A 24,484-nucleotide genomic window follows, 5' to 3' on the forward strand; every position below is an offset into this window, starting at 1 on the left:
AGACAGTACAGTAACTGATAATCTGAAAATCCACATGTGAATGCAGAGGGAAACTGGTATTTTACTTTCCCTGGAAGCCCTTGAAGGCACAGGCAAGTGGAAACCATTTGGCTGAGGTAAATATACTACATAATCAAGTGAGATCCGCTAGTTGTGAGTGAGGACGACAGCTGAGACTTTGCTATGATTGAGACCATGACCAAAAGCAGTGACTTGGCATGGACAGAGCTCACTTCATCGTGCCCTTCCATGTCACATCTGTCACTCAGGGAAGTCTGGACAGAGCTCACGGCAGGAACCTGGGAAGAGGAGCTGAAGCCGAGGTCATGGAAGAATGCTGCTCATTGGCTCGCTCAGCTTTCTTATTCAACCCGGGACCTCCTGAGTGGGAGAGACAGTGCACAGTAGACTGGACCCTCCCACATCCACATCCATCATTACTTAAGAAAGTGTCCCACAGGCTTGCTTACAGGCCAGTCTGATGGGGGGCATTTCCTCAGATGAGATTCCAGTCTCTTCCCAGATGACTCCAGCTTGTGTCAAGTTGACAAAAGCAAACCTAACCTGGGGCGTCAGGACCCAACTGAAGCATGATTCCAGGTGACGGTGTGCAGTGGGGACAGAAGACAAGCAGCTAGAAGGCAGAGGCAGGAAGATGCCTGGTTCCAAGGTCAGCCCGGTCTGCAGAGAGAGTTCCAAGACAGACTCCAAAGCTACACAGAGAAACCTCGTCTCAAAAAACGAACAAATGAATGAATGAATGAATGTCAAAAATTTTGCTGAGCTGTGGTGGCACATGCCTTTAATACCAGCACTCGGAGGCAGAGACAAGTAGATCCACCGAGTGAGTTATAGGACAACCAAGGTTACACAGAGAAACCCTGTCTCAAAAAAACAACAGAGAAATTCTGTCAATTAAAAAAAAAAGTATATTAAAAATATAGGGAACCCTTATGTGAGGCAGGTGATCTTTGTGACTTTGAAACCAGCTTGGTCTTTATAGCAAGCTCCAGGTCAGGTCGGCTAGGGCTGCTACATAGTGAGATAGTGAGACCCTGTCTCAAATGTGTGTATGTGTGTGCGTATACATATATGTATATGGCCCATGAAATAGCTCAGCAAATAAAGGTGCTTACTCCCAAGCCTGAACCCACATGGTTGAATGAGAGAACTGACTACCAAAACTTGTCCTCTCCTCCATACATGAGTACATACAACAAACATACATACACAATCAATCAACAAATGAATAAATAAGTGTAATTAAAGACTATCAGGATAGGGCAGTGGATCAGTCAGTGAAGCTGGATGTCCTCTTCTGACCACAGGCGCTGGCACCCATGTGCATATACCCATAAAGACAGACATACACATAATTGTAAATAAAGTAAATCTTAAAAGTCATGCTTCACACACCGATACTTCCAGAGGCAGAGATTGGGGGTCCATCTGGCCCTTCTAGCTGCATCAGCAAGCTCTGGGTTCAGTGAAAGAGCCACCTCAACAATAAGATAAACAGGGATTGAGAAAGACCCCCAACATGACCTCTATCCTACCTGCAGTACACACACACACACACACAAAATACACATGTCAAGGAATAGCCAGGTGTGGTAGCTTGTGCCTGTGACCCCAGCACTGGGAGGGTGAGGCAGGAGAACTGATGTGGTTTAAGGCCAATGTAGGTTACAGAGTCAAGGAAGAATCCGCCATGTTGACTCTGGCAGCACATCCACTGAGACTGGGAGGACACAGAAGCAGCAGCTAACAGATGAGTGCTGTCTCTGAGGGAAACCTGGAGTACCCTGGACCGGTAGTGAGGAGCGGTTGGCCCTTTAGAAGAGGAAATGGTGTGTTGGCACTTACCTGCAATCAGCAGCTGCAGCAGGAAGCTGGGAGAGGTCAAGCAAGGTGATTGTGAGTTCAAGGCCGTCTGGGACTTCCTTGGTGAGCTTCCCATCTCAAAAGACTGAACCAAAACCAAACCAAAAGAAAAGAAGCAGAACCTCTGTTCTGTGAGCTGTTTCAGTTTGCCCTGCCCTTGCAAAGACGGTTGACACACTCCAGGTAAACACAGTACACTTGCTGGGCGTGGCGGTGCACACCTTTAATCCCAGCACTTGGGAGGCAGAGACAGAAAAAAAGCAACAACAAAAAACAGTATCCTCAAAGGCAAGCCCACAGGAACTGTGGTTTCCCTGGCATCTGGATGAGTTGGAGGCAAACACGGCAAACCCTCTGAGAGTCCCTTAAGAGCATCTGTTGCGGAGTGAGGGACTCAGGGTGGATCTACTTCTAACAGTTGACAAGTGTCAGAGGTGGGACTGGCATGATCTTGAAAGGAAGTACCTGAGCAGGGCAGAGCTCAGGAGGGGAAACCCCGAGCCCCGCCAGAGTGGCACCTGGCCTCTGGTCCCCAGAGGGCATCCCCTCAGCCTCAGGGGATTTCAGTATTCAGTGAAAAGGGAGTTCTTGACTGAGGTTGGAAAAATGCTGGTTTACAAAAAATGAAACCACCTCATTTTTCCTCTGTAGTCCTCAGTCCAAAATGCCAGCTTCTGTGAATTGCTGATTTGAAAGGCAGCATATTAAATCTAGCTTTGCTGTGACTATTTTTCTAGAAGCACCTCTTAAAATAAAATTTTTGAGAAGCACTATCTTGTATTCCAGGGAGGTAGCTCTTTTAAGTGCTCAGGTAGCCGGGCGGTGGTGGCACACGCCTTTAATCCCAGAGCTATGGAGGCAGAGTTCTGTGAGTTAAAGGCCAGCCTGGTCTACAAGAGCTAATTCCAGGACAGGCTCCAAAAGCTACAGAGAAACCCTGTCTACAAAACAAAACAACAACAACAAAAAAGTTCAGGGAAGCCTGGTGTGGCGGCACAAGTCTATAATCCCAGTGTCTGAGAGGCAGAGATTGAGGGATTGCAAATTTGAGGCTAGCCTACCTTGCATAGGTGTCTAGGCCAATCTGGCCTATATAATTGGACTTTGTTTAATAAAGTCAGGGGAGGTGTGGGAAATCGTGTGTGAGAGAGAGAGAGAGAGAGGAGAGCACACGTGTGTGGAGGCTAGAGATAGACGCTGAGTATTTTTCCTCTGTCTCTCAAACCCTGTTTGAGGCAGGGTTTTTCACTGAACCCTGAGCTTACAGATTGGCTAGACTGGCCAGCAAGCTCCAGGGATCCACTTGCCTCTACCGTCTTGCCCAGTGCTAGAGTTACAGACACGTGCTGCGTTTGCCAGCATGTATGTGAGCCTGTATGAGTGTATATACCACATGAATTCAGGAGAGCATTCAATCCCCTGGAACTGGAGTTACAGGCTGTTCTGAGCTACCACAGGGTGCCAAACCTGGGTCCTTCTGCAGAAGCAATCAATGTTCCTAGCCACTGAGGCACCTCTCTACCCGCATATGCTCAGCTTTCCCTTGACTGCCTAGGCATCTAAACTCAGGTCTCCGTGTTTGTGTGGCCAGCATAGCACTTTACTGGGCCATGTTCTCGTTTGTTCATTTTTGTTTTTGTTTTTCAAGACAGGGTTTCACTGTGTAACAGTTCTGGCTGTCCTGGAACACTCTCTGTAGACCAGGTTGGCCTTGAACTCACAGAGATCCACCTGCCTCTGCCTCCCCACTGCTGGAATTAAAGGCGTGCGCCACCACTGCCCAGTGAGGTGGGAGAGTTTTAAATCCGGCGACACTTTAACTAAGATGTTGCTCCAGCTTTTAAGAGTACGTTGAATGACTTGTGCTTGTTATCTAAGATTTTTGGGTGACCATTTCTTCATCTTTAAGGTGAGGGAAATGACTCCTATTTATAGGGTTGTTATGAAATGAAAGGAAGTGATGTATATGAAGAGCTTATCCCGGGAGAAGCACCATTGTCTACTCAGTACAAAGGTGTCTGGCTCAGCGATTTGGCTCGGCGAGTAAAAACACTGGCTATGTAACAGAACCCATGTAAAGGTGGGAGAGAGAACTGCCACAAAGGCATCCTCTGACTTCTACCTGCACCATGGCATCCACACACCGCACAATGATAGCAATTTTTAAAAATTAGAGATATACCAGTAAAATTGTGAATAGATCCCTGAAAAGGATGCATAATACCTCTAGATACCAGGGTAGGTATTTGAGAATTAAACATGTAATTCACATTATTTTTTTTTTGTTTTATTTTATTTTTGGTTTTTCGAGACAGGGTTTCTCTGTGTAGCCTTGACTGTCCTGGAACTAACTCTGTAGACCAGGCTGGACTTGAATTCACAGAGATCCACCTGACTCTGCCTCCTGAGTGCTGGGATTAAAAGCATGTGCCACCACCTCCTGGCCATTTTTTTAAAATGTTAAAAAAAAAAAACCAGCACAAATGTTAATAGCCAAGGAAGAAGGCCAAGAAGAGCTGACATTTTCTGGATATAGTGGTTCATGCCTTTAATACCAGCACTCTGGGGGCAGAGACAGGTGGATCTCTGTGTCAGGTTAACCTGATACACAGAGTGAGTTCCTGATAAACAGAGTGTAGCCAGGGCTGAACAGAGAAACTCTGTCTCAAAAAAGAAGGGAGGGAGGGAGAGAGAAAGAAAAGCCAAAATAAAAGCAAAACTGACTAAGCATGGTGGTGCACACCTCTAATCCCAGCAGTTCCAAGACAGCCAGAGCTGTTAAGCAGAAAAACCTTGTCTCGGAAAAAAAAAAAAAAAAATAACCCAAAACTGAAATTCAAGGACTGGGTCTTGACTGATGAGTTATGACTGGTATAAAGGACTTTTACTTGTTTGGAACAAGAAAAAAAAACTAGGCCTTGTTGCTTAGACAGAGTAACACTGAGCAGTGACAAAGGGAGCAAAATGTGCTGGAGCTTTATCTGTTTCTACCTCAAGACAAATGATTGTCAGCCCAGGAAGAGCCACACAGGGCAGAAGTCCTGCTTTCGATTCCCTTAGGCCGTGCATACTGTGCCCCCAGAAGAATTCAACAGCAGGAGTGGCAGATGAGAGTCATGTTCATCCGGGGACGGGAGGAGATGGGTGCCAGCAAACTGAAGCATCGGAAGTTCAGGCTCTAAGAGCATCTTGTGCTTTCGGGACCAGTAAGCTCGTTATCACTCTCAGGAAAAGTCTGAACTCAATTATTCAGCAAGGAGCATTGAGTGCTCCTGGGGAAACAATCCCAAGAGATGCAGTCAGGCCCGGTGCTCACCTGTCTGGTAAGACAGAAGACGTGCCGTGACTTTGCCTGGGCACATTCAGCAGACGTCTTGAATATGCTCTGACATCATTACAGGCAAGACGGAAATGTCCAGAGAGCATACAGGAGGGTAATGGGAAAGGTGGATTTATTTTTAATCGGTTGGATGAATATACCCAAAAAACAATGTTGCCCATCTCTCTGCCCAGCCCAGGACTTTTCTCAATTTAATCAACCACTGGATTAAGAATGTCGATAGCAAATCCATCGGTTATGTCAGGGATGTGACGTCAGGAAGGAATGCCAAGATGGTGGATGCCAGAGTCAACTTCAGAATCATCCAAACTGCCTGAAACTCTAGCCAGATAATGTAGAGTTCTGCCCTTAGTTTCAAATAATCCACCGCACACACTGGAGAGGAGAGGTGGGTAGCCTGGGGGAGAAAACCTGAGTAAGATCCCATTGACAGAGGGAGTGCTGTATGAGTTGGTAGTGTGATGAGGTTACAAGGAAAGACAATTTGATGACAGTTTTAATAGAAATAAACCACCCAGACAGGAGTGATCACAGAGCCTCAGCTCTGCACTGGTTAGACCACATACTGTATTTATTCCCACACATGCCACTTCACTTCCGGACATGACACTCTAGCTTTGACGAGCTCCAGTGAATCCAAGGGAGGGTGGCTTGAACGGATGGAAGATTTCAGAACCTTGTCAAGAATGTAGTTGAAAGTTAGGGCCATGTATCCAAGAAAAAGAGACTGTTGATAGAATTCAAGAACAGCCTCCGGGGTGCGAAAGGCTGCCAGGGAAAGATGGGTTAAACTACTGGGCTGCATAAAAGCTGGTGGTTTGAGAATTGCAAAGGCGGATTGCAAGATGACCTGGCCACCATCTCCTGGAGTGGAGCAAAAGCCTTGATTTTCTTTGCCTTTAACCCAGCGTTCCCAGAGCACCAATGGTTGACCAGGACCTGAAACATTTGCTCCTTGTCTCCCTTTCAAGCCAGTCTCAGACATCCCCTTTCAAGACCTTTGAAGGTCTGGTGGTGGTGGTGCACACCTTTAATCCCAGCACTTGGGAGGCAGAGGCAGGCGGATCTCTGGGAGTTCAAGGCCAGCCTGGTCTACAAGAGCTAGTTCCAGGACAGGCTCCAAAGCTACAGAGAAACCCTGTCTCAAAAAAAAAAAAAAAAAAAAAAAAAAAAAAAAAAAAAAAAAAAAAGAAAAAGAAAAGAAAAGAAAAAGGAAAAAAAAAAAGAAAAAGAAAATTGCCATTATTGGGGGTGGGGAAAAAAAAACAAGACCTTTGCAGATCTGGCCAGGGGCAACTGGACTCTGAGCCCAGAATAACGGCAAACAAATTTCTGTTAGCCATTGCCATTCTTGCAGGAGGAGCTGAGAAGCAACTGCAGTACCCATGCACTATTAGATACTACCTTAGACTCATCTCACTTAAATATGAGCGCTACCCTGCTACACACCTGGAATCCCACTACTCCAGAGGTTGAGTCAAGATGAGAGCAATATGTGTTCAAGACCAGTCTGGGGGTTCAAGAGTGGGGTGCTGAGATACCCCAACAGATAAAGACAAATGCCACAAAGTCTGATGGGCCTGAGATTGATCCCTGGGCTTCTGTAATAGGAGAACCAACCCCTGCGAGTTGTCCTCTGACTTCTATATGCGCACACACACACTAGATAAATGTGATAAAATTAAAGACCAGCCTGGGCTACATGGCGAGACCTTGTCTTAAAAAAGGAAAGAGAAAGGTTGTCATTTGCCAAGGTCACCTGTGATATTTGTTACTCTGCCTCATTGAGCATGCTCCTGGATCCATGTCCCCTAGGCCTCCTAGTGGCTATGGATCATGTCTCCCCAGAAGCCCCTCTCCTTCCCAGCCCCCACCCCCAAAACTCTGCCTTATCCTCTGTGGAAAACTCAGGGAGAAAGCCCAGCTGAAGAATTAGGCCATGCTGCCGAGCACACTACTTATTTTTTTTATGACTAAGATTAAGCTGACAACCATGCAAAACATTGCAAACCTGTGTTGGCTGCAGATTTAATACCTCACCCAGCCCACACAAATAATTCATGCTTCTGCATCGATGTCCAGAAAAAACAAATCAGCAAAAAGCTGGGCTCCTGCGCGTGTGAAGCAGCCGCTTTTCCACCGAGGCAGTATGCCGGAAATACCCAGGCTCCAGGAATGCAGATCTAGCATTTTGAGATTCTTTTTTTCTTAAAAGATTAAAGTATGTTTTCTCAAATGATTGAAGGTTGGTGGGAGGTGTAAATGTGGGCACTTGTCACATTAATTCTTCAGATGATTCTTTGCTGCTTCTTGAAAGCTGTTTGCAGTTGGGTTTGATGTCCCCGTTCTGGGTGAGTGTGTTGTAGCAGTTACCAAGGTGACTTTAGCTGACTTTCAACAATTTATTTTTCCCTCCAGCTTGAGACTCTAGCCCTGTGTGCTGTGTGATTCATCTCTACCAGCCCCCCCCCCACCTCCCATGGCTATTCATCAGCATTTTTGCCTGGCCCCCTGAGACCAGGATCCTCCAGAAGGTCCCACCCAGCAGGCCAGGCCTCAACGCCACTGAGCAGCGTGGCAGCATAAGGGTAGAGAACCTGTCATCAGATGTTCACAGTGTGATTATAAGGCACATCCTGGCTCTGCTATGTAACTCTGGGGCTTGCTGGGGCTGGTGGTAAAGCATTTGCCTAGTATGCATGAGCCTCTGAGTTTCAGCCCCAGGACCCCCAAAAGTAAAACTGACCTTGAGGTTGTTTTGGCTCACTTTATTTGTAAAAGGGCTAAGAGAGGCCGGGCGGTGGTGGCGCACGCCTTTAATCCCAGCACTCGGGAGGCAGAGGCAGGCGGATCTCTGAGTTCGAGGCCAGCCTGGTCTACAAGAGCTAGCTCCAGGACAGGCTCTAGAAACTACAGGGAAACCCTGTCTCGAAAAAAAACAAAAAATAAAAAAAAAAAAAAATAAAAGGGCTAAGAGAGCAAGCATCCATGCTTGTGTGAGGACCGGCTGAGTGACTGCAACAGAGAGCCTGGCACAGAGGAAACCTTGACAAACATGGCTGCTCTCGTGTCCTGTATTCTGCTCTTGCTTGGACACCCCCATATAACCTTTGAACTCATCAGTAGAGCCTGAATGAGATGTGGGGTTGTCCTCGGAAGGCGGGCATAGAAGGTGAAAAGGAAAGAGGTAAATTAAACAGGTTGTTTCTTTCCAAGCTTGGAATACTGTGACCCTCTTGGCCAGTGTTTGTCTTCTTCACCGGTCTTGTGAAAGTGCTTGCCAAGGGAAAGGTAGTTCCCAGGGCAGCTTTGGGAAACTGCAGGAGGGGATGCCTTGGTGACAAAGAGGTCACATCTAGGGTTGTATCCACCTGGGGAGAGGAGCGAGCTGAGCCACTGCCTGTCAGCTGGGCCTCTGTGCTCACCCTACCTTAGTAAGATGAGGCCTGCTCCTGGGTGACTGTCCAGCTCAGACGTCCTGAGTAGCTCCTGCCTGCTGCTCAGATGATTTAAAAACAAACAAACAATGATCTTCCCTAGTTTTTTGATGGACACTTGAAGAATTGTTCTGGGTTTCACAGCCCAAACCAGAACCCCGCCTTTTGAATGCTGTCAGTGGATGACCATCTTTTCCTGCTGGGGAAGATTTGGGAGGTCAGTAAGGACAGCTGAATTTGAAAAGCAAAACTTAGAATGGCAAGGGATCCAGTAGCCCAGATGTGTGACCAGCTGTTGGTGAGGAGCTGAGCTTGAGAGAGCAGGAGTGACACTGACAGCTTAGTATGGCCAAGGTCACTGTCAGGAGGGATCTAGTTTAGGACTTCCATACATGCACACACGACACACAACACATATCCACACACATGCACACACCACACCACACACGCATCTGACTCATAAGGGCCCAACATTCACCCCTCAGCAAGGGTTGCACTATCCCCAGCTTAGAGACTCACATCACTGCCTTGCCTGCCCTACGCAGGGGTGTGCTTGCTCAGAACCTGAAGGTCAGCTAGCTCCTAGAGCTATTCCACATCAGCCTAGTAGAGCTCAACGCAGGAAAAGAAAGGCTTCTCAGAATGCCTGTTGATTCCACGGGGCAAAACAAGCCACTGTGACATGAACTTGCATGTGTGTTGGCCAAAGATGTGGGCTCTAGAACCTGACTTCAGGCCAAACACCAGTCCCACTTCTTCACTGGCTACGCAACCTGAACACGTAACTTAGCCACTCTGGTTCCAGTGTGCCCATCCCATGGGGCGTCAGGAGGCATGGGCAGCCAGTGAGAAGTGCTTGCCACCTGCTGGTCCTTGGCTAGTGCTTAGTGAAGGGTGTTACCTTAGTTAACAGGCACCATAGTTGCTAACCAGGAACTCAGCCAGAAAATCCCATTTGCTCCTCCCAGTGGTTTTCCCCATGTGCTTAATCTGTCCCTTGCTTGCCTCACAGGAGCCGCAAAGACAGCTTAGAAAGTGACAGCTCCACGGCCGTTATCCCCCACGAGCTGATCCGTACCCGGCAACTCGAGAGCGTACATCTGAAATTTAACCAGGAATCAGGGGCCCTCATTCCTCTCTGCCTAAGGTGAGCTGAAGCACTCCATTCCACAATACCCTGTAGGCCTCAGAGCCTCCACAGTCTTGCCTTTCCCCAGCACAGATCAGCTAAAGCTTTGAGCTAGCCATTTTCACAGGACTGGTATCTGTGGGCAGTTGATTAGAGCGGAGTCCAGGGTTGGATGGAAGAGAGCCGCTCAGGCAGCTCTGTCCCAGGACTCTGTGTCACTAGCCCCTGCAGTATCCTCCCGAATCCAAGCCTCTGGGTAGCACAGGTGATGGAGAAGTATTCAAGCAGAGTAGTGAGGCCAGATGGCCCTGCAGATCGTCGCTAGAGAAGGACTGTTCTTTTCTTGGGGGTGGGAGGTTGAGACAGGGTTACTTTGTAGCCTTTAGAGCCTGTCCTGCTCCTGTAGACCAGACTGGTCTTGAACTCACAGAGATCCACCTGCCTTTCCCTCCTGAGTGCTGGGATTAAAGTTGCACCACCACCACTTGGCTCTGTTCTGCATCTCTTAACCTAGAGCAGCCCTGAGTCATAGCGCACATCCCCCATTGGTCTGTCACCTGGGTTGGTATTTTGTTTTGTTGGATTGGTCTCACTACTGACTGGCCTTGAACTCACAGAGATCCTCTGCCTCTGGAAGCTGGGGTTAAAGGTGTGGACTCCACACCTGGCTTTCTTAGCCTCTGGTTCTCTGAGAAGTTTCAGAGTCAGAGTCCATGGGGAGTCGATGCCGAGAATACTCTTTTGTCCAGGAAGTGCCCTTCAGCTGTGCTTCCCTTTGGGAGTGACCAAGAGAGTCTAGGATGGCCCCTGCCATCCCGTAAGCTAAGACACAGGTCATACTGAGCTGTCAGGAGCAGGAGGGTTCTGATAGGTTGGACTCTACCTCCTCTCACTTGGTGCTTTTCCCATGCAAGACTGTCAATTCTTTACAATCCCAGTGGCCAAGCCCAGCAGCCTCCTGGGGGGACCGGAAGTCCAGCTGTGGCTCTTCTGCTATGAGAGTCAGAGCACCTGCCTTGTGGCCAGGATGCAGGTCATGCAGAACACTGCACTAGGCTGGATCTCTTATGGCTGGCTTCCTCCAAACCCTTGGAGTTCCATCCTCGCTTTGCTAGCACAGGAGGCAACAAGAATTCCCCTAAACTCGAGGGCACAATGACAAGAAAGAAGGAATTGCATGGTTTGAACACTGCCCACGGATCCAAGAGCCAGGAGAAGTGGGGGTGAGTCAGCCTTAACCAGCTGCTCTGAGCAGCAGGGCAAAGGTATCCAGTGGTCTGAGTGAACAGGGCCAGCATTAGACTTCAGCACTGTCCTCCTAACAGCTGCTTGGGCACAGGCTTGGGCTTTATAGCCTGGGGAAGGGTTAATCCGAAGCAGCCTGAGAATGCAGAGTTGGTTTTGCCTCCTTTGCCGCTTGGCATTCCTGCCCATTGGTTGCCACTGCCTGCCCTTCCTCCAAGTATATTTCCAGTCTGGGGTTTCATGGTGTCTTCTTGCAGTGACCCTGCTTGGCTTCAGACTTTTGTTTTGTTTTTGTGTTTTTAAAGATTTGCTCATTTCCTCTAGGATAACTGCTTAAATGTTACAGGAAAGCCCAGGAACAAGTGGAAGATCCTGCACGGCACAGAAGTGCCCCACTGGGAGGCATGAGTCCTCCTTCACTCAGGACATGATGCTGGCACACTGCTAACATCTCTCCTGCCCTGAGGCTCTTTGAGCTCTGGCCCAGAGTGTCCACTGGCTAGGGACCCTCGGAAAGGTGCCCTTAGCATCTAAAGGTGGTGCCTTTCGTTAGTGTGCTACAGTGCTACAGGGAACGTGTTTGGTTAAAGTCCTGTTAGTGGGCAACTGGGCCCTCAGGAGGCACTGGCCAGGCACTCGGCCTCAGGGAACTTTGCTCTGTAGCACCTTGGCTAGGGACTGTGTTTCTGGGCCCAGATCCCCACTGTCTCCGTGTTCCCATCCCCAGGGGCAGACTCCTGCATGGCCGGCACTTCACCTACAAGAGTATCACAGGTGACATGGCCATCACGTTTGTGTCCACGGGAGTGGAAGGCGCCTTTGCCACTGAGGAGCATCCTTACGCAGCTCATGGACCCTGGTTACAAGTGAGAAGCGTCCTTTTTTCCTTTTTTCCCACCTCGGCTCTTCACCTGCTGACTACCCTCCCTCTGAGGGCAGCTCCTTATGGCACCCATCCTGAGCTGGGAGCTGCCTCTTGGATTCAGAACCTGAGCTCTGTGTGTGGTTATGGAGAATGGGTGCTGCTGCTGTCTTCACAGCTCCAGGGGCACTTCCTGACTTTCTTCCCATCCCCTGCTGCGAGTTTCTCTCCTGGCCATTGGTGCGACCACTGGTGACAGTGGAGATCCAGGTGCGAGGAGCAGAGACATCTCCTACCCTGGGGTCAAGATACGGGCACTGGAGGGTGAGCAGCGTGTGGATGCCACCCTATATGGACTATATGGTGACTATATGGAAACCTCTCCAGAATTCACAGGAGTGAACTCGGTGGCCACCCTGGGCAGGCCTCAGTGACCAGAGCTACCCCATGAGCTCCTGATAGAAAGTATTGAGCAGAACCTGATGGCTTGTCCAGAGCGTTCTGTGATTGTGCTCTCCTGCTTGGAGCAAGGATCAGAGCTGATGTTGAGTACAGTGCTTGGGGCTAAGAACCATCAGCCTCTTTCCAGTGCCTACCCTGCCAGGGCTCTAAGGGTCACTAACCTGGTCTGCTATGCTCCTTTCTTTGCTTTTGGCTGTGTTTTGGAGTAGGAGAAAAGCAATTTGCCTCCTTTTCACAAGAATATCAAGAAAAGGAAGCAGGGCCAGATGTGTTAACGCACACCTTTAATCCCAGCACTTGGGAGGCAGAGGCAGGGGGATCTCTATGAATTTGAGGCCATCCTGCCCTACAGAGAGAGTTCCAGGACAGCTAGGGCTACAAAGCGAGACCCTATCTTTAAAAAAAAAAAGGGATTTGGGGCTGCAGAAAGAGAATCTGACCTCCATTCGAAAGGTAACCAAGCTTTGTTTTGTGATGTGTTAGAGAAAGCAGGGGGGAATTATAGTAAAAAGGAAGAGAATTACACTGGCTTTGTGGATAACCCAGTCTGGGGTCTGCACTACTCTTTCTATGGTATGTTTTTGTCTGCGTGTGTCTGCTTGCAGCTGATGCTCTCCTCCCTCACAACAACCTCCTCCCTGCCCCCACCAAAGTCCTAACCCTTAATTAAAACAAACAGCAAACAAAGACTACCAACCACTCTGAGCCCAGAGGTAGGAATGGGAGCTAGTGCTTTAGGGATATTGTGTTCCATAAATTATCTTGCCTTTTTCCACTGTTGTTATTACATTGTTTCATAACAAAATTACTTTGAACCATAAAGTTATAAATACATTTTAAAAGTCCCACTTGGTAACATTAGATTTCTGTCTGTGTGGTGTTGGTAGTTACTGTAGCAAAAGCTCCAAAGTGTAACATTTGAAATGAGCCCAGTACAAGTAGAAACGGCCTCCCATACCTCCATTCCCATCCCTAGCCATGTCCCAAGCTGCTACCTATCTCTACCGACAACCAGACAGACTAGTATGGAGGTGGGAAATGGGGATCCCCACAGGTGACCCCAGCCACACAGAGTCCACAGATCATCATTCCAGTGGATGATATCATGCCAGCAGGTCTCAGCAGAAGTTTCTTGGGAGTTCATGAGTGTGTGCGTCTGCCGTTCAAGCACATTTGGAGGGAATTAGGAACTGGAGTCCTCCTAGACTAAAGAAGAGTGTCTGCCCTTGTACTCTGTCATCTTTTGTAGAGCGCATCTTCCCAGCCTGAGTGCTGAGGTGGACAGCATCTCTGGCTTTCTGCCTGCTTAGGAACCTGGGCCCCCAGAAGATTCAACAGTTATCTGGCACCCCTCAGTCTTCTGGAAGGAAGCTTCCTGCACCCCAAGTTCTTAATTCCCTGGCTGCTAGTGTTCCTGCTCTTGGCGACCCCCCCCCTTCCCCGACACACGTTGGCAGCCCCCCCAGTGAGTTGGGGCATTGGGCACCCGCTGCCTCCCAGCACTTGGGTCCCCTCCTGTGAGCTGTTGCCCAGGGAACCAGGGAGCGGTGGGAACGAGTTGCTGGCCTCGGCATGTTTCAATCAAGTTGCTGTGCTGGGACTGCTTAATCAAAGGCCTGTTATGGGCTCATTAGTGTGGTCCACCATGGGCCGCCCTCAGGAGAGCTCTGGGAAGGCTGGCTCGGGTCCCGCCCTCCAAGCATGCACCCTTGATCACCGAGAGGTTTCTCAGGCTCTTTGCAAGGAGCCCTGGGAAACTCACCATCTGACCTGCCCCAGCCAGCCGGGTTTTCAGCAGTGAAGCCAACACCCACATCAGCTTCCTCCCTGCCTGAGAGCAGTCAGCGTTTTCTGCATCTGTCTGCCTGCCTGACTTTCCCTTTAGGGTCTTGCCTCTGTGGTCATAGACAGCTCCCCAGCTTGTGGGAACTGGGCTTGTCATGACTTGTGGGCCTCTAGGTTGCCTCGCAAGGACCAGCTGTCTCCCCAGGAGTCTGTAGGACCTGAGGTTCCATTCAGTCACAGATCAAGCCCCGCTGTGCCAAGAAGGGGCCCAGGCCTGTTTGGAGAGAGAACTCGACACCCACAGACCTGCCCCTGCTCCCTACAGCCATCTGCCACTCACTCACAGGATCTGGGGTGTCTCTTTGAGCCTTGTGTGCCCTTGTGTGGCCAGGCCTACTGATGGCAGAGGAGCAGGGGTGATTAAAAGCAGTAGGCATAGGATGTAAAGACCTAAGTTGCTGCTTGAACTGACCCTGTGGGTCACAGCTGAAGTGGGAGGGGCAGGGAGACTGTCTTGCATCAGCCTTCAGCAGCCTTTAGAGTGCTCACTCCCAGCCTTGGCACCTTGTCTTGGCTGGCACCTTGTTCTGGCTGCCAGCCCAGACCTGCTATCTCTGAGGGAAGGGAAGGCATTCATTCTCCCTGTGCTGGGAAAGGACGATGAGAGAAAGGGAAGGCTAGAGAGCCAGAGTCCTTTTCTGCCCTGGTGGGATGGCCTCAGACAGGCTTCTCTACCCACCCCATCCAAGGCTGCCACCTGCTCCCCCACTTTCTACCACCTCAGAGAGACTCAGGCCTGGGGAAGTCAGGACCCAAGACCTGAAGAAGAGGCGGGCAAGTATAGTTGGAAACTCACACATCAGGAATTGCTGCAGGGGCAGGAATTGGCTTGAGCCTATACTCTTTCCAGAGAAGAGACCTGGCTGCATCCATCCTGCTTTGTGTCACCCTTAAGATCAGAGAACCTGAAAGCCAAGTCCAGAGCTTCATGAGAAGTCTCCAGACCCTGAAGCAGGCCTGCTCATGGGGGACTGTGGCATGCTTCTCCCTTGGCCTGTTGTCCTGAACTGTCAATCTTCTGAGCAGAGCCCTGCCCAGCACTGAGTCAGTTCAGTCATCAGTTCCTAGGCAGGGCAGTCTGAAGGAGTGAAGCTTCAGTCCCAGAGGTCACAGAGAGGGTAGATCACCAAACACGAGATTATTTTTTTTAGGCCCTGCAATGCTTTCTCAGCTGTGTGGTGTCTGACAACTCACCCAGGTGGCGCCCTTAGTCCCAGCCACTCCCCACCGGCCCAATGGGAGGTCTCTGGCTTGGGAGAAGACACTTCACAGCTGTTCCCAGTGGGGTCTGATGTTCCCAGCCAGGCTGGGAAACCACTGCTAAACTCTACCCAACCCAGGAACAGGCTCCCCATACTCCTTCAGCCAAGGTCCTGTGTTCTCCTGTTCCCATGCACCCTTTTGGATTCTTTATAGTGGGCAACCTGGGAGTCCCCAGCTCCTGGCACCCCTTTTCTGATGCCTACCATTTCTCCTGCTGGTGGGCCTAGATATACCTGCCTCCTTTGGAGACTTTGGCTTGGGCTGTCTCCAGACCTCATTGTCGGAGTCCTGTGCCTATTAAGGTTTAGAGCAACAGTAATTCCCTGCTGTGTCAACAGCTGGAGCCCAAGCCTGCTTCTGGCCACCAAAGCCAACTTCTCACCACCCACCCAGAGCAGGAAATGAGTGAGTGCGCCCCCCTTCCCTGGCTCACAAGCACACGCCTCTGCCCCTCCCAGCACGGGAGTGTCCACAAGCTGTTAGCTGGCCTTTGTCTGAGATGGGGGAAAGGGAAACAGCAGACCCGAGCCCTTGTGAGTCCCCACCTCACTGCCATGGTGCTTGCCAGAGCTGCTCCTGCCCCGACTCACTGCCATCGAGGGCGCCAGAGCTGCTCCTGCCCCGACTCACTGCCATCGAGGGCACCAGAGCTGCTCTTTGGCAGGCCAGTCTCTGTAAAGAGCACATTTCCTTCCTGGAGAAAAGGAAAGGGAGGGAAAGAAAGCCAAACTTGCTGGGAAGCAGAACAACATGTCAACATAAGGAGCAAACAAGGCCCAAGACAAAGTGTGGATTGTCATCGTACCGAAGGGAAGGAATGGCATTGTCAGCCGCTCAGACATCTGTTGACCACAGACCTTGGAATGAGTGTCAGATTTGTAGCCCTCTAGCCCCTGCCTGCAGCGCAGCCGGGCCTGCCCAGGGCAGGCACCGACAAAAGATCGTTTTTCAGGTTCCTTTCTGGAACTTGCTGGAACCTGGAGAATTGAGAGGTTGTTGACAGTCCTTTCTCACCACCACCAAGCCAGGCTGTCTGACTGTACCTCTCATGGCCTGAGATGTGTGCCCACTGGAGTGATCTACCAACCGAGCCTAGATTCCAATCCCTCTCCAATTGACGGTACCCTCAGTCAGCCCAATAGTGGTGGAGCTGCAGCCACTGTTAATTGACCCTGTGCTCGCTCCTCCTGGGCCTCTTTCCTTGCACTTTCTCCCAGTGTGATCTCATGGGGTGTAGTGAAAATGCTGGTGTTTTTGCATCCCCTTGGTGTTCTAGGGAGTGCATAGCCCAGCAGTGCCACATTCTCCAGAGCCCTTCAGGGGAATGTGTCACTCAGATTGGTCCAGGGGCCTTTCCTCTATCATTAGAGCATTTCCTCCCTCCAAGGACTATTTGCACATACTCCTCAGTGTTTTGTCCCAGTTCTTCATGCATGCATGCATGGATGACAGTGCAGTGATTGCTGTAATGATTTGTCATTATTTCTGCCGCTCTTTTCTGGGCTAGAGGAACTGTTAAAGTGTGTGGACTCAGAGTGAGGTGTGGCGCCCCGTGCTCAGGAAGGAGAGGCAGGAGAATCTCTGTGAGTTTGAGACTAGTCTGGCTTGCACAGGGAGTTCCAGGACAGCTGGGACTAAATAGAGAGACCCTGTCTCAAAACATTAAAAAAAATGGATGGCTCAATGGTATATAGCATGCTTTCCTTTCTAATTAGCCAGCACGCTTTGTTTATTTGTTGTTAGCAGCAGTGTGTTTGTGATGCTCGGTTTCCAGCCCTGTTGAAATGAGAACATACATACTCGTGGCTGGGCTTGAGGGTGCTGTTCTTCAGGCCATTGGTAGAAGCAACCATTACCTCCCTACCCCCATCAGAAGTTGGCCCTGAGTATACACACCTTTAGAGTCGATGCACCTTCCCCAAACAGGAAAAGAACATGCTCCATCACCCAGGCAGGCAGGCAGGCAGGCAGGCACTGCTCTGAAGCCAAGAAGACTGTCTTCTCCTCAGGAGCCAGTCATCAACACACTGGGAACTAGAGTCACAGCCCCGTGGAAGCCATCACAGGATCAGTGAGGAGATGCAGGGCAGCACTTAGCACAGAGCCTGCACACAAGACAGGTACTGCCCCTGTGATTGGTCATTTCCACTGTCCTGTATTACTGTGACAGAGGCTGGTCGCTCCAGGGAGACGGTGAGCCTCAGGAGCTCCAAGCCCTAGGCCTGCACAGGCCTTTCCCACAGTAGCATCACAACAGCGAGTCTTGTTCCCAGGGAGAGCTCCCGGGAGCTGCTCCATCATAGCTGCCTATCTCCAGTATCCTGTCGATAAGATCTGTTAACATTCTCAGCTCCAGCTCTGAAATCTGCAGAGAACAGGGCCTGTTTGTTCAGTCCAAGCTTCTAAGGTTTAACTCCCAAAGGAAATTAAATCAGGTGCCTGGAGCTATGACAGTCTGTCGTGTTTCTTTGCCGAGAATGTCACCCTTAATATCATGTGGATCTCATGTATAATTTCCCCCTTTATTTCTTTTAAAACAATGTGGTTTCCAGCAGAAACCAGCAAATCATCAAAAGTGAAAATGGACAGCTAGGAGTTGTCCCTGTTTGGGGGGGTCTTGTCATCCCCTCCCCCAACAGAGTACAAAATTAAGTCCACACACAGATGGTGCCACACTTAGTGGCAGCTCTGCTGAAAGCCTCCATAATTCAGCAGTGCAGGCCTTTGACAGAGGCGCTGGCTTAGGACTGGACTGTTGGTGGCCTCACCTTCCTGTTGTTGAAAAACACCCTTGGGAGTCTCCTTGGGTGGCCACCATCCTTGGAAGCCCTCCCCCACCCCATTTTACCAAAGTTCCAGACCTGGTTATCATTCTGGAGAAAGACCCTCCCTGTGGATTATTTATGGGTTAGAAATGAACCCAACCCGGCCAGTACTGGAGTCATTGTAATATAACTGGGTTTGAGCTATGCTTGTGCTAGTGTTTCAGAGATGGCAACAAGCCCCGGAAATGCCGAAAATATGAATGTGACTTTATATTACTCAAGCAGACTGGTGATAACCAGTGGAGAAACTCGGCTTGGGGGAGGGGACCCATAGGGTAAGAGGAGGAGGGCTCAGACTCCAGGAAGGAAAGCCAGGTGTGACTGGATGTGGCCAAGGACCAGAAAGTGCCAGACAGGCTGGAAAGAGCCAGCCAACCCCCTCTGGGGAGCTTGGAGGAGGAAAGGAATGAGTGCTTTGGATGGATGGACACTCCCCTGGATACTATTTGCTCGCTCTCTCTCTCTCTCTCTCTCTCTCTCTCTCTCTCTCTGTATGTGTGTGTGTGTGTCCTCTCTCTCTCCTCTGTCCCTCCGTGTGTCTCTCCCTCATTCTTGGTCAGAGCTGTTTGCTCCTGTTTTGAGAAGGCGGGTCTGTTCCTCTAGGGAGCTGCTGGTTGGGTGGGAAACAGGCTTACTTGTCCAAGAAGAATGAATATGTGAGTCAGTGTCCTCCACCTAAGAGTCTAAAACAGCAGGTTCCAGGCCAAGACATGACATATGGTCTTACTTTGGCCCACAAGGCAGGTGCCTCAGTTTCCCTTTCTGGAAGGAGACTGAAAGAGATCAGGTGTGAACAGTCAGCATAGTGTCTGGTAGGTTAGAGCTTTTCCTTCTCACTCGCCACCACCACACCATCAACCTCCTTGTCACTTCACCTCATGTCACAGAACGGAAACCCCTGCCCTTACAAACTGATCAAGTCCCAAGGGAAACTTCATGGGTATTTTCCCAACCTTCTGAAAGGGACGGTTTCTCTGAAAGGAGCCCTTCAGTTGGCTTTGCATCCTTTTACTCTTCTTCCTCTGTGCACTGCACAGCATCCACCAGAGAAGTGGAGAGCTCCTATAGACCAGGGCAGGAAGGATGGAGTAGAAAGGCCCAGGGTCTGCAAGGAGAGCATGGGTGAGCTCAGCCTGGACCAGCAGATCTGTCTGAGAGAGCCATCAATTGTGAAAGGCTTAACAGAGCTCTGAGTTGCTGTGGATGTTCCCATTAACTGAGAAAACTTGCTTAGGGCATAGTGGTTATTCCTGCAAATAGTGGTGCTAGACAGTCTTGGTCATCAAACCTTGTGGTACCAGGATCAGAATAAAGCAGTAGAGTGGGGAGATGGAGACACTCAGAGAGGAGGTGTCTCAGAAGTCAACATAGCTGCTGACTGGGGCCTGCAGGGACAGCCTGAGACATGACCCTGTGGCTGGAAAGGGAAATTCTAAGTCTCAGCCCCCTCTGTGAAGGGACAGGCAGCTTATTCTGCAGCTCAGATTTTTTTTTCTTGGTTTTTACCTGCTATCCCCATCCCCCAGTGGTAGGGATTGAACCCAGGCTTATGCTCCAACACTAGGGTGCATCTGAATCCCAGATAGGGCTTGTATTCCAAAGTCAAACAGATTCCTTTTGTCCTACAGGGTTGGGAGAAGTGGGTGGGAACACTTGAGCCTGATCAGGCAAGGACCTTGGCAGTGGCTCTCCTATGGCCTTGGGCTTTCCTGTTCCTCTCCTTTGCCCTGTGTCTGCTGCCTTCCAGTTCCCTTCCGAGGCCAGCACTGCCATCTTCCAGATGCCATCCCTTTCTCTACTGCCACACCGCACCTCATTGGTCGCCCTTCTCTAGCCTATGGCACAGCAGGTGGGGGTGGGGGGAAGGCATTGAGAGAGCACAATTTTCTTTTCAGACGCCTGAAGTACTTCCCTCTGTCCCTAGCACCGATCAGTGGGCCATCCCTCCTCCATAGCGAATAAACTTCCCTAACTTGGCAGTTGGCAAAAGGGCTGTATATAGTTTGGGTTTTTTTTGTTGTTGTTGTTGTTTGTTTTTTGGGTTTTTTTTTTTTCCAAATAAAAACCTGCCTTTTGCTTTCTTTCCCAGATTCTGTTGACGGAAGAATTTGTAGAGAAAATGTTGGAGGACTTGGAAGATCTGACTTCCCCGGAGGAAGTAAGCCTGTTTGGTTTCTCACTCAGAGAGGGGTCCTGGGCTTGAGAACATGGACCTGTGTGCGTGTGTGTGCACCTGTGTGTGTGCATGTGTGCACATGCTCACACTTCAGTGGGCTGTTTTCTGAAGTACAGGGATAATGTAGAGAGGACTCTGAGAATGTTCAATGACTTTATTTTTCTTCCGTTTCCATGAACCACCTCTGCCCCACCCCCACCCCTGTGAGGACACCCAGCAAACTGAATTGCCAGCTCTTGAGAACCTCATTGAAGAAGCAGCCAGGGCCTTCAGGCTAGAGTTCTCCCCAGCCCCTGCTGTTCCCTGGCAGGTTCTGAACAGAAAGCCCATGTCTGCTGCCAGAGAACATTCCACTGGGGAGTTCTAGTGGGCAGAAGGGGACTCCTGCTCTTGCCTTGGGCCACCCAAGAGCCACACTCCCTTCCTTCTCCAGCTATAGCTTGCCTCTCTCAGCCTCTTCTTGGCTAGCTCAAAGCCTGAGGAACTGGCAGGCCAGGTGGGTTATTCCTCCCCTTGGCTTCTTCTCTGGGGTACAGGAATGGAGTCCATAATCCCTTTTGTTTTTCTTCCTTGTTCCTGGCCTCCTCATTTGCAGGGACTTACCTCATCCTGGAAAGTCCCTTCTCCTCCTGCCTCCTACTAAGCAGCACCCAGGCAGCAGACAGGCAAGCCTTGCTGGCCCTAGTGCTCCATGGGGTAGTGAAATATTAGCAAGCTTCCCAGGCCCCTGGAAGACCTTCTTGTCCTCCCCGGGCTGCCTGTGGCAGAGCCTGACCCTTCCCTCCCTTTGCCCTAATGTGCTAGCTCCCTTACTTCCCAGAAGCCAGGCAGGAGCACCCAGGGGTCGGCTCTCCCAGAACCACACAAGCCTCAGACTCAGGATAGATAGAAACTCCTCAGAGTTGGCACCCTAATAGAGCCATGTCTTCCCTGTCCCCACTCCAGGGATCCAGCTTGATCAGTTAATTCATTTATGTATTCCAAGGTTATCTAGCACCCAATCCATGCCAGCCAGTCACCCCTACAAGTTGCTGCCTCAGAGGCCTCGCTCCCCCATTCAGTCAGGCCAAAGCTAGCTGCCCAGAAGGGCTTCCGGAGGTCTTGTCACACTGTAGTGGCATTATGCCAAGCTGCTACTCTGAGCTTGGGTGCTGACTGGGCGGGAGGGGACAGTCCAGGCAAGAGAGACAGGAGCCAAGGGGAGCTTCAGAAATTAGGTCACTAAAAATGACTTCCCTTTCTGCTCTCCTATCCAGAGGCTATCCCCACACCCTGCCCAGTCTCCACTCTGTCCTGGGTCTTCAGTCCCCCATGAGAGGGAGGGCGCGGAGGGAACCGGCCAGGAAGTGTTAGTTTGTCCACCCCCAGCCCCACTCCAGGCAGGCTGGGTCATGATTCTGCCCTCCTCTCGCTGGCCCTGACTTGCAGCCCAGCCCAGCCCCAAGACAGTGGGGGCTCTGAGAGCTCCTGTGCTAACCCCAAGTCAGAGAGAATTTATTGAGCACCAGCTGTGTGCTAAGCTACATGAAGGTTCTAGAACCCAGAGGAATAAGAAGTCAGCTCCTCCCTTTTCACAAACAGAAGGCCCAGGTAAGTGAGAGAAATAAAAGTCAGGCTGCCATTGATCTCGAATGTGGAAGACCTTGACTCTCATCTGGGATCACTCTGAGCAACAAACCCTGGGAAGCAGGGTGAAGGGGCAGTGGGTAGTGAAGGATTTCTCCTTCTGAGGATGTCCGTCCTAGGACATGCTATATCCCTGCAGGGTCACATGGGGGTGGGGCTGAGCTACAGCCTCCTTCTTTGTTGACCCTTTGACCCAGCTCTGGAGGACAGGTTCTAGATTCCTTCCCACAATAGCCTCAGAAAGAGAGCCCATGACAATGACAGACGTCTACTCCCTGCTGGGTCCCCTATCCTCCAGCCCCAGGGCCTCAGGGAGCAGATTCCTTACATGCTTGTGGCTGGAGGCAGAACCTAGGAAAAGAGCCTGAGGGATGTCTACTCAGTCCAAGAGCTAGGAAGACACGCCCTCTGCAGTCTGGTGGGAGGATAGGAGCACCTGGACCAGCGCATGCATGCACTCGTGTTCGTGTACACACACACACACACACACATGCACGCACGCACACGCACGCACGCACACTCTGGGCTAGCATTTGAGAGATCTTTAATAGCCTGTCTTGTCCCCAGCATCCTAGGGACAGGTCTGGGTCAGTTCTCTGCCTCTCTCTGGGTACTGTCTTAGAAGGCAATGGAGTTTGCTAACCAGAACGCTCGGGCTCTGTGCTTGCCCCCTCCGCAGTTTAAACTTCCAAAAGAGTACAGCTGGCCTGAAAAGAAGCTCAAAGTCTCCATCCTCCCTGACGTGGTGTTCGACAGCCCACTGCACTAGCCTGGGCTAGGCCCCATGGGGGCCAACCCAGTGACTTCGGTGTGACAGCAGTGTAAAGGAGACTCGCGTGAATAAAAGGACAAGGGTGAGGATGACTGCCAAGTGCTGCACCCACCACAGGCCCCACCTCACCTCCAGCTCAGGGGCCTCACTCCCAGCTACCAAGTCCGTATGACCAGGCCCCTGTCCTGCATGCCAGTGAGTGAGGCTGCAGCTGTAAAGGTCCTCACCCACCTGCTGCTGCCACAGGTTTGACTGATGTGCTCCGGGGAAGGACATCCTTGTCACACAGCCAGGTGTGCAGAGCACACGTGTGGACACACTGCCCAGTTCTACCCCAGCGAGCCTTCGCGCGGTCAGGCTGCTCCTGCCTGTGGAACAATTGCTCCTTCACGATTGTTTTTGCCTTCCTTAGTCTGTTGTGGAAACCGGATGGTATTTTTATTGCTCAGCAGAGATGGCCCAGAAGCCATGTACATAGAGGTTTTTTTTTAAACAGGACTTCATTCCTAGATGAACTTCATCATTCTCTTAGACAGGGGTCTGGGGGCTCTGCCTCCCCCACACCATCTGTCCAAGAAGGTGCCTGGTGCTGCCTGTCAGCTCTGAGCCCTGGAGGAACCTGGGATAGGGAACAACTGACACACTTTCTATGTAGCCCTGCCTGGGGCCAGATATGCCATGGCCTAAAAGGGGTGCCACTGCCTTCCAAATGAACTAGGCTCCTACAAGGCTGTGGGGACTTTAGGGACTCAATGACATGGGATGATGGTCCTAGCTATGTCTTCCAGTCCTTTTGTACCCAGCCAGGCCTGCCAAGGAGAGGGTAGAGCCCATTGCCTCCTCATCCTACTCCTCAGGACCCCAGCTCTGAGTCCCCTGTCCCCTGCATTCCCACCCCCTGGGCTGTGGGACTCTAGCTTATTAAAAACTGAAGAATCAGACTCTCAAGGTCCCTTCGCTATCATTTTGCTGGCTGCTCTCTGTGGCCCCATCCTTCCCACATCCCTTCCTTACTCACCTCTTATCTCCTCATTGCCTTTTCTTATAGCCTGGCCCCTTGTGTGGGGCCTCATTCTCTCACCCCAGAACTCTACGCCCCCCAGGAGCCAGCCTGTCTCTGGCCACGTTGAAACAGGGTTTCTCTGTGTAACAGCCCCTGTCTGTGCTGGAACTCACTCTGTAGACCAGGCTGGCCACCCAGCTAGGATTAAAGGCACCACCACTGCCCAGCTTCTTAATTCTTTAAGTTCTGATCTCTCCAAAGGAAAGACATTTTTTTTTCTGTCAGGGACCTTGCAAGAGTTCTATCTACTACTCTGCTTCCACCACCTATAATGGGTACTGCCAGGGTACCCCAGGAGGCCCAGAGGTCAACAGCCAAAGAGAGTTGCTCCCAGGGAGCACATTGCTGGCTGGGGGCTGGAGGGAGCAGGAATTACCCTTTCAAGGAATGGCCCCTTCTACATAGCCCAAATCTAAGCAGTTAGTTCCAAGGCCAGCACTTGGGGGCAGACCCATCTGGAGCCACTGAGAGGCTGGCTGCAGGCCCCCACCAGCCAGAATTCAAGCCTCTCTGGAGTAGACACCATGCTGCCCTGGGACTTTTCCTTTTCTAATT

The 24,484-nt window shown here is 50.7% G+C and overlaps 1 protein-coding gene across 2 annotated transcripts in view; it reads left to right on the plus strand.

Moving 5' to 3' along the window:
* Sufu (SUFU negative regulator of hedgehog signaling) overlaps window positions 1–23,807 on the plus strand; it is a 92,652-nt gene extending 68,845 nt beyond the window's left edge. For both annotated transcript variants that reach the window (XM_038328252.1, XM_038328260.1), the window contains exons 9-12: window positions 9,674–9,808; window positions 11,763–11,901; window positions 20,382–20,450; window positions 22,774–23,807. In XM_038328252.1, the coding sequence (XP_038184180.1) occupies window positions 9,674–9,808; window positions 11,763–11,901; window positions 20,382–20,450; window positions 22,774–22,863 (433 nt within the window). In that variant the 3' untranslated portion in view covers window positions 22,864–23,807. The remainder of the gene's footprint in view (window positions 1–9,673; window positions 9,809–11,762; window positions 11,902–20,381; window positions 20,451–22,773) is intronic.
* Window positions 23,808–24,484: the final 677 nt, after the last annotated feature.

Source organism: Arvicola amphibius, chromosome 1, assembly GCF_903992535.2.
Source record: "Arvicola amphibius chromosome 1, mArvAmp1.2, whole genome shotgun sequence".
In the NCBI taxonomy this organism is placed as follows: Eukaryota; Metazoa; Chordata; class Mammalia; order Rodentia; family Cricetidae; genus Arvicola; species Arvicola amphibius.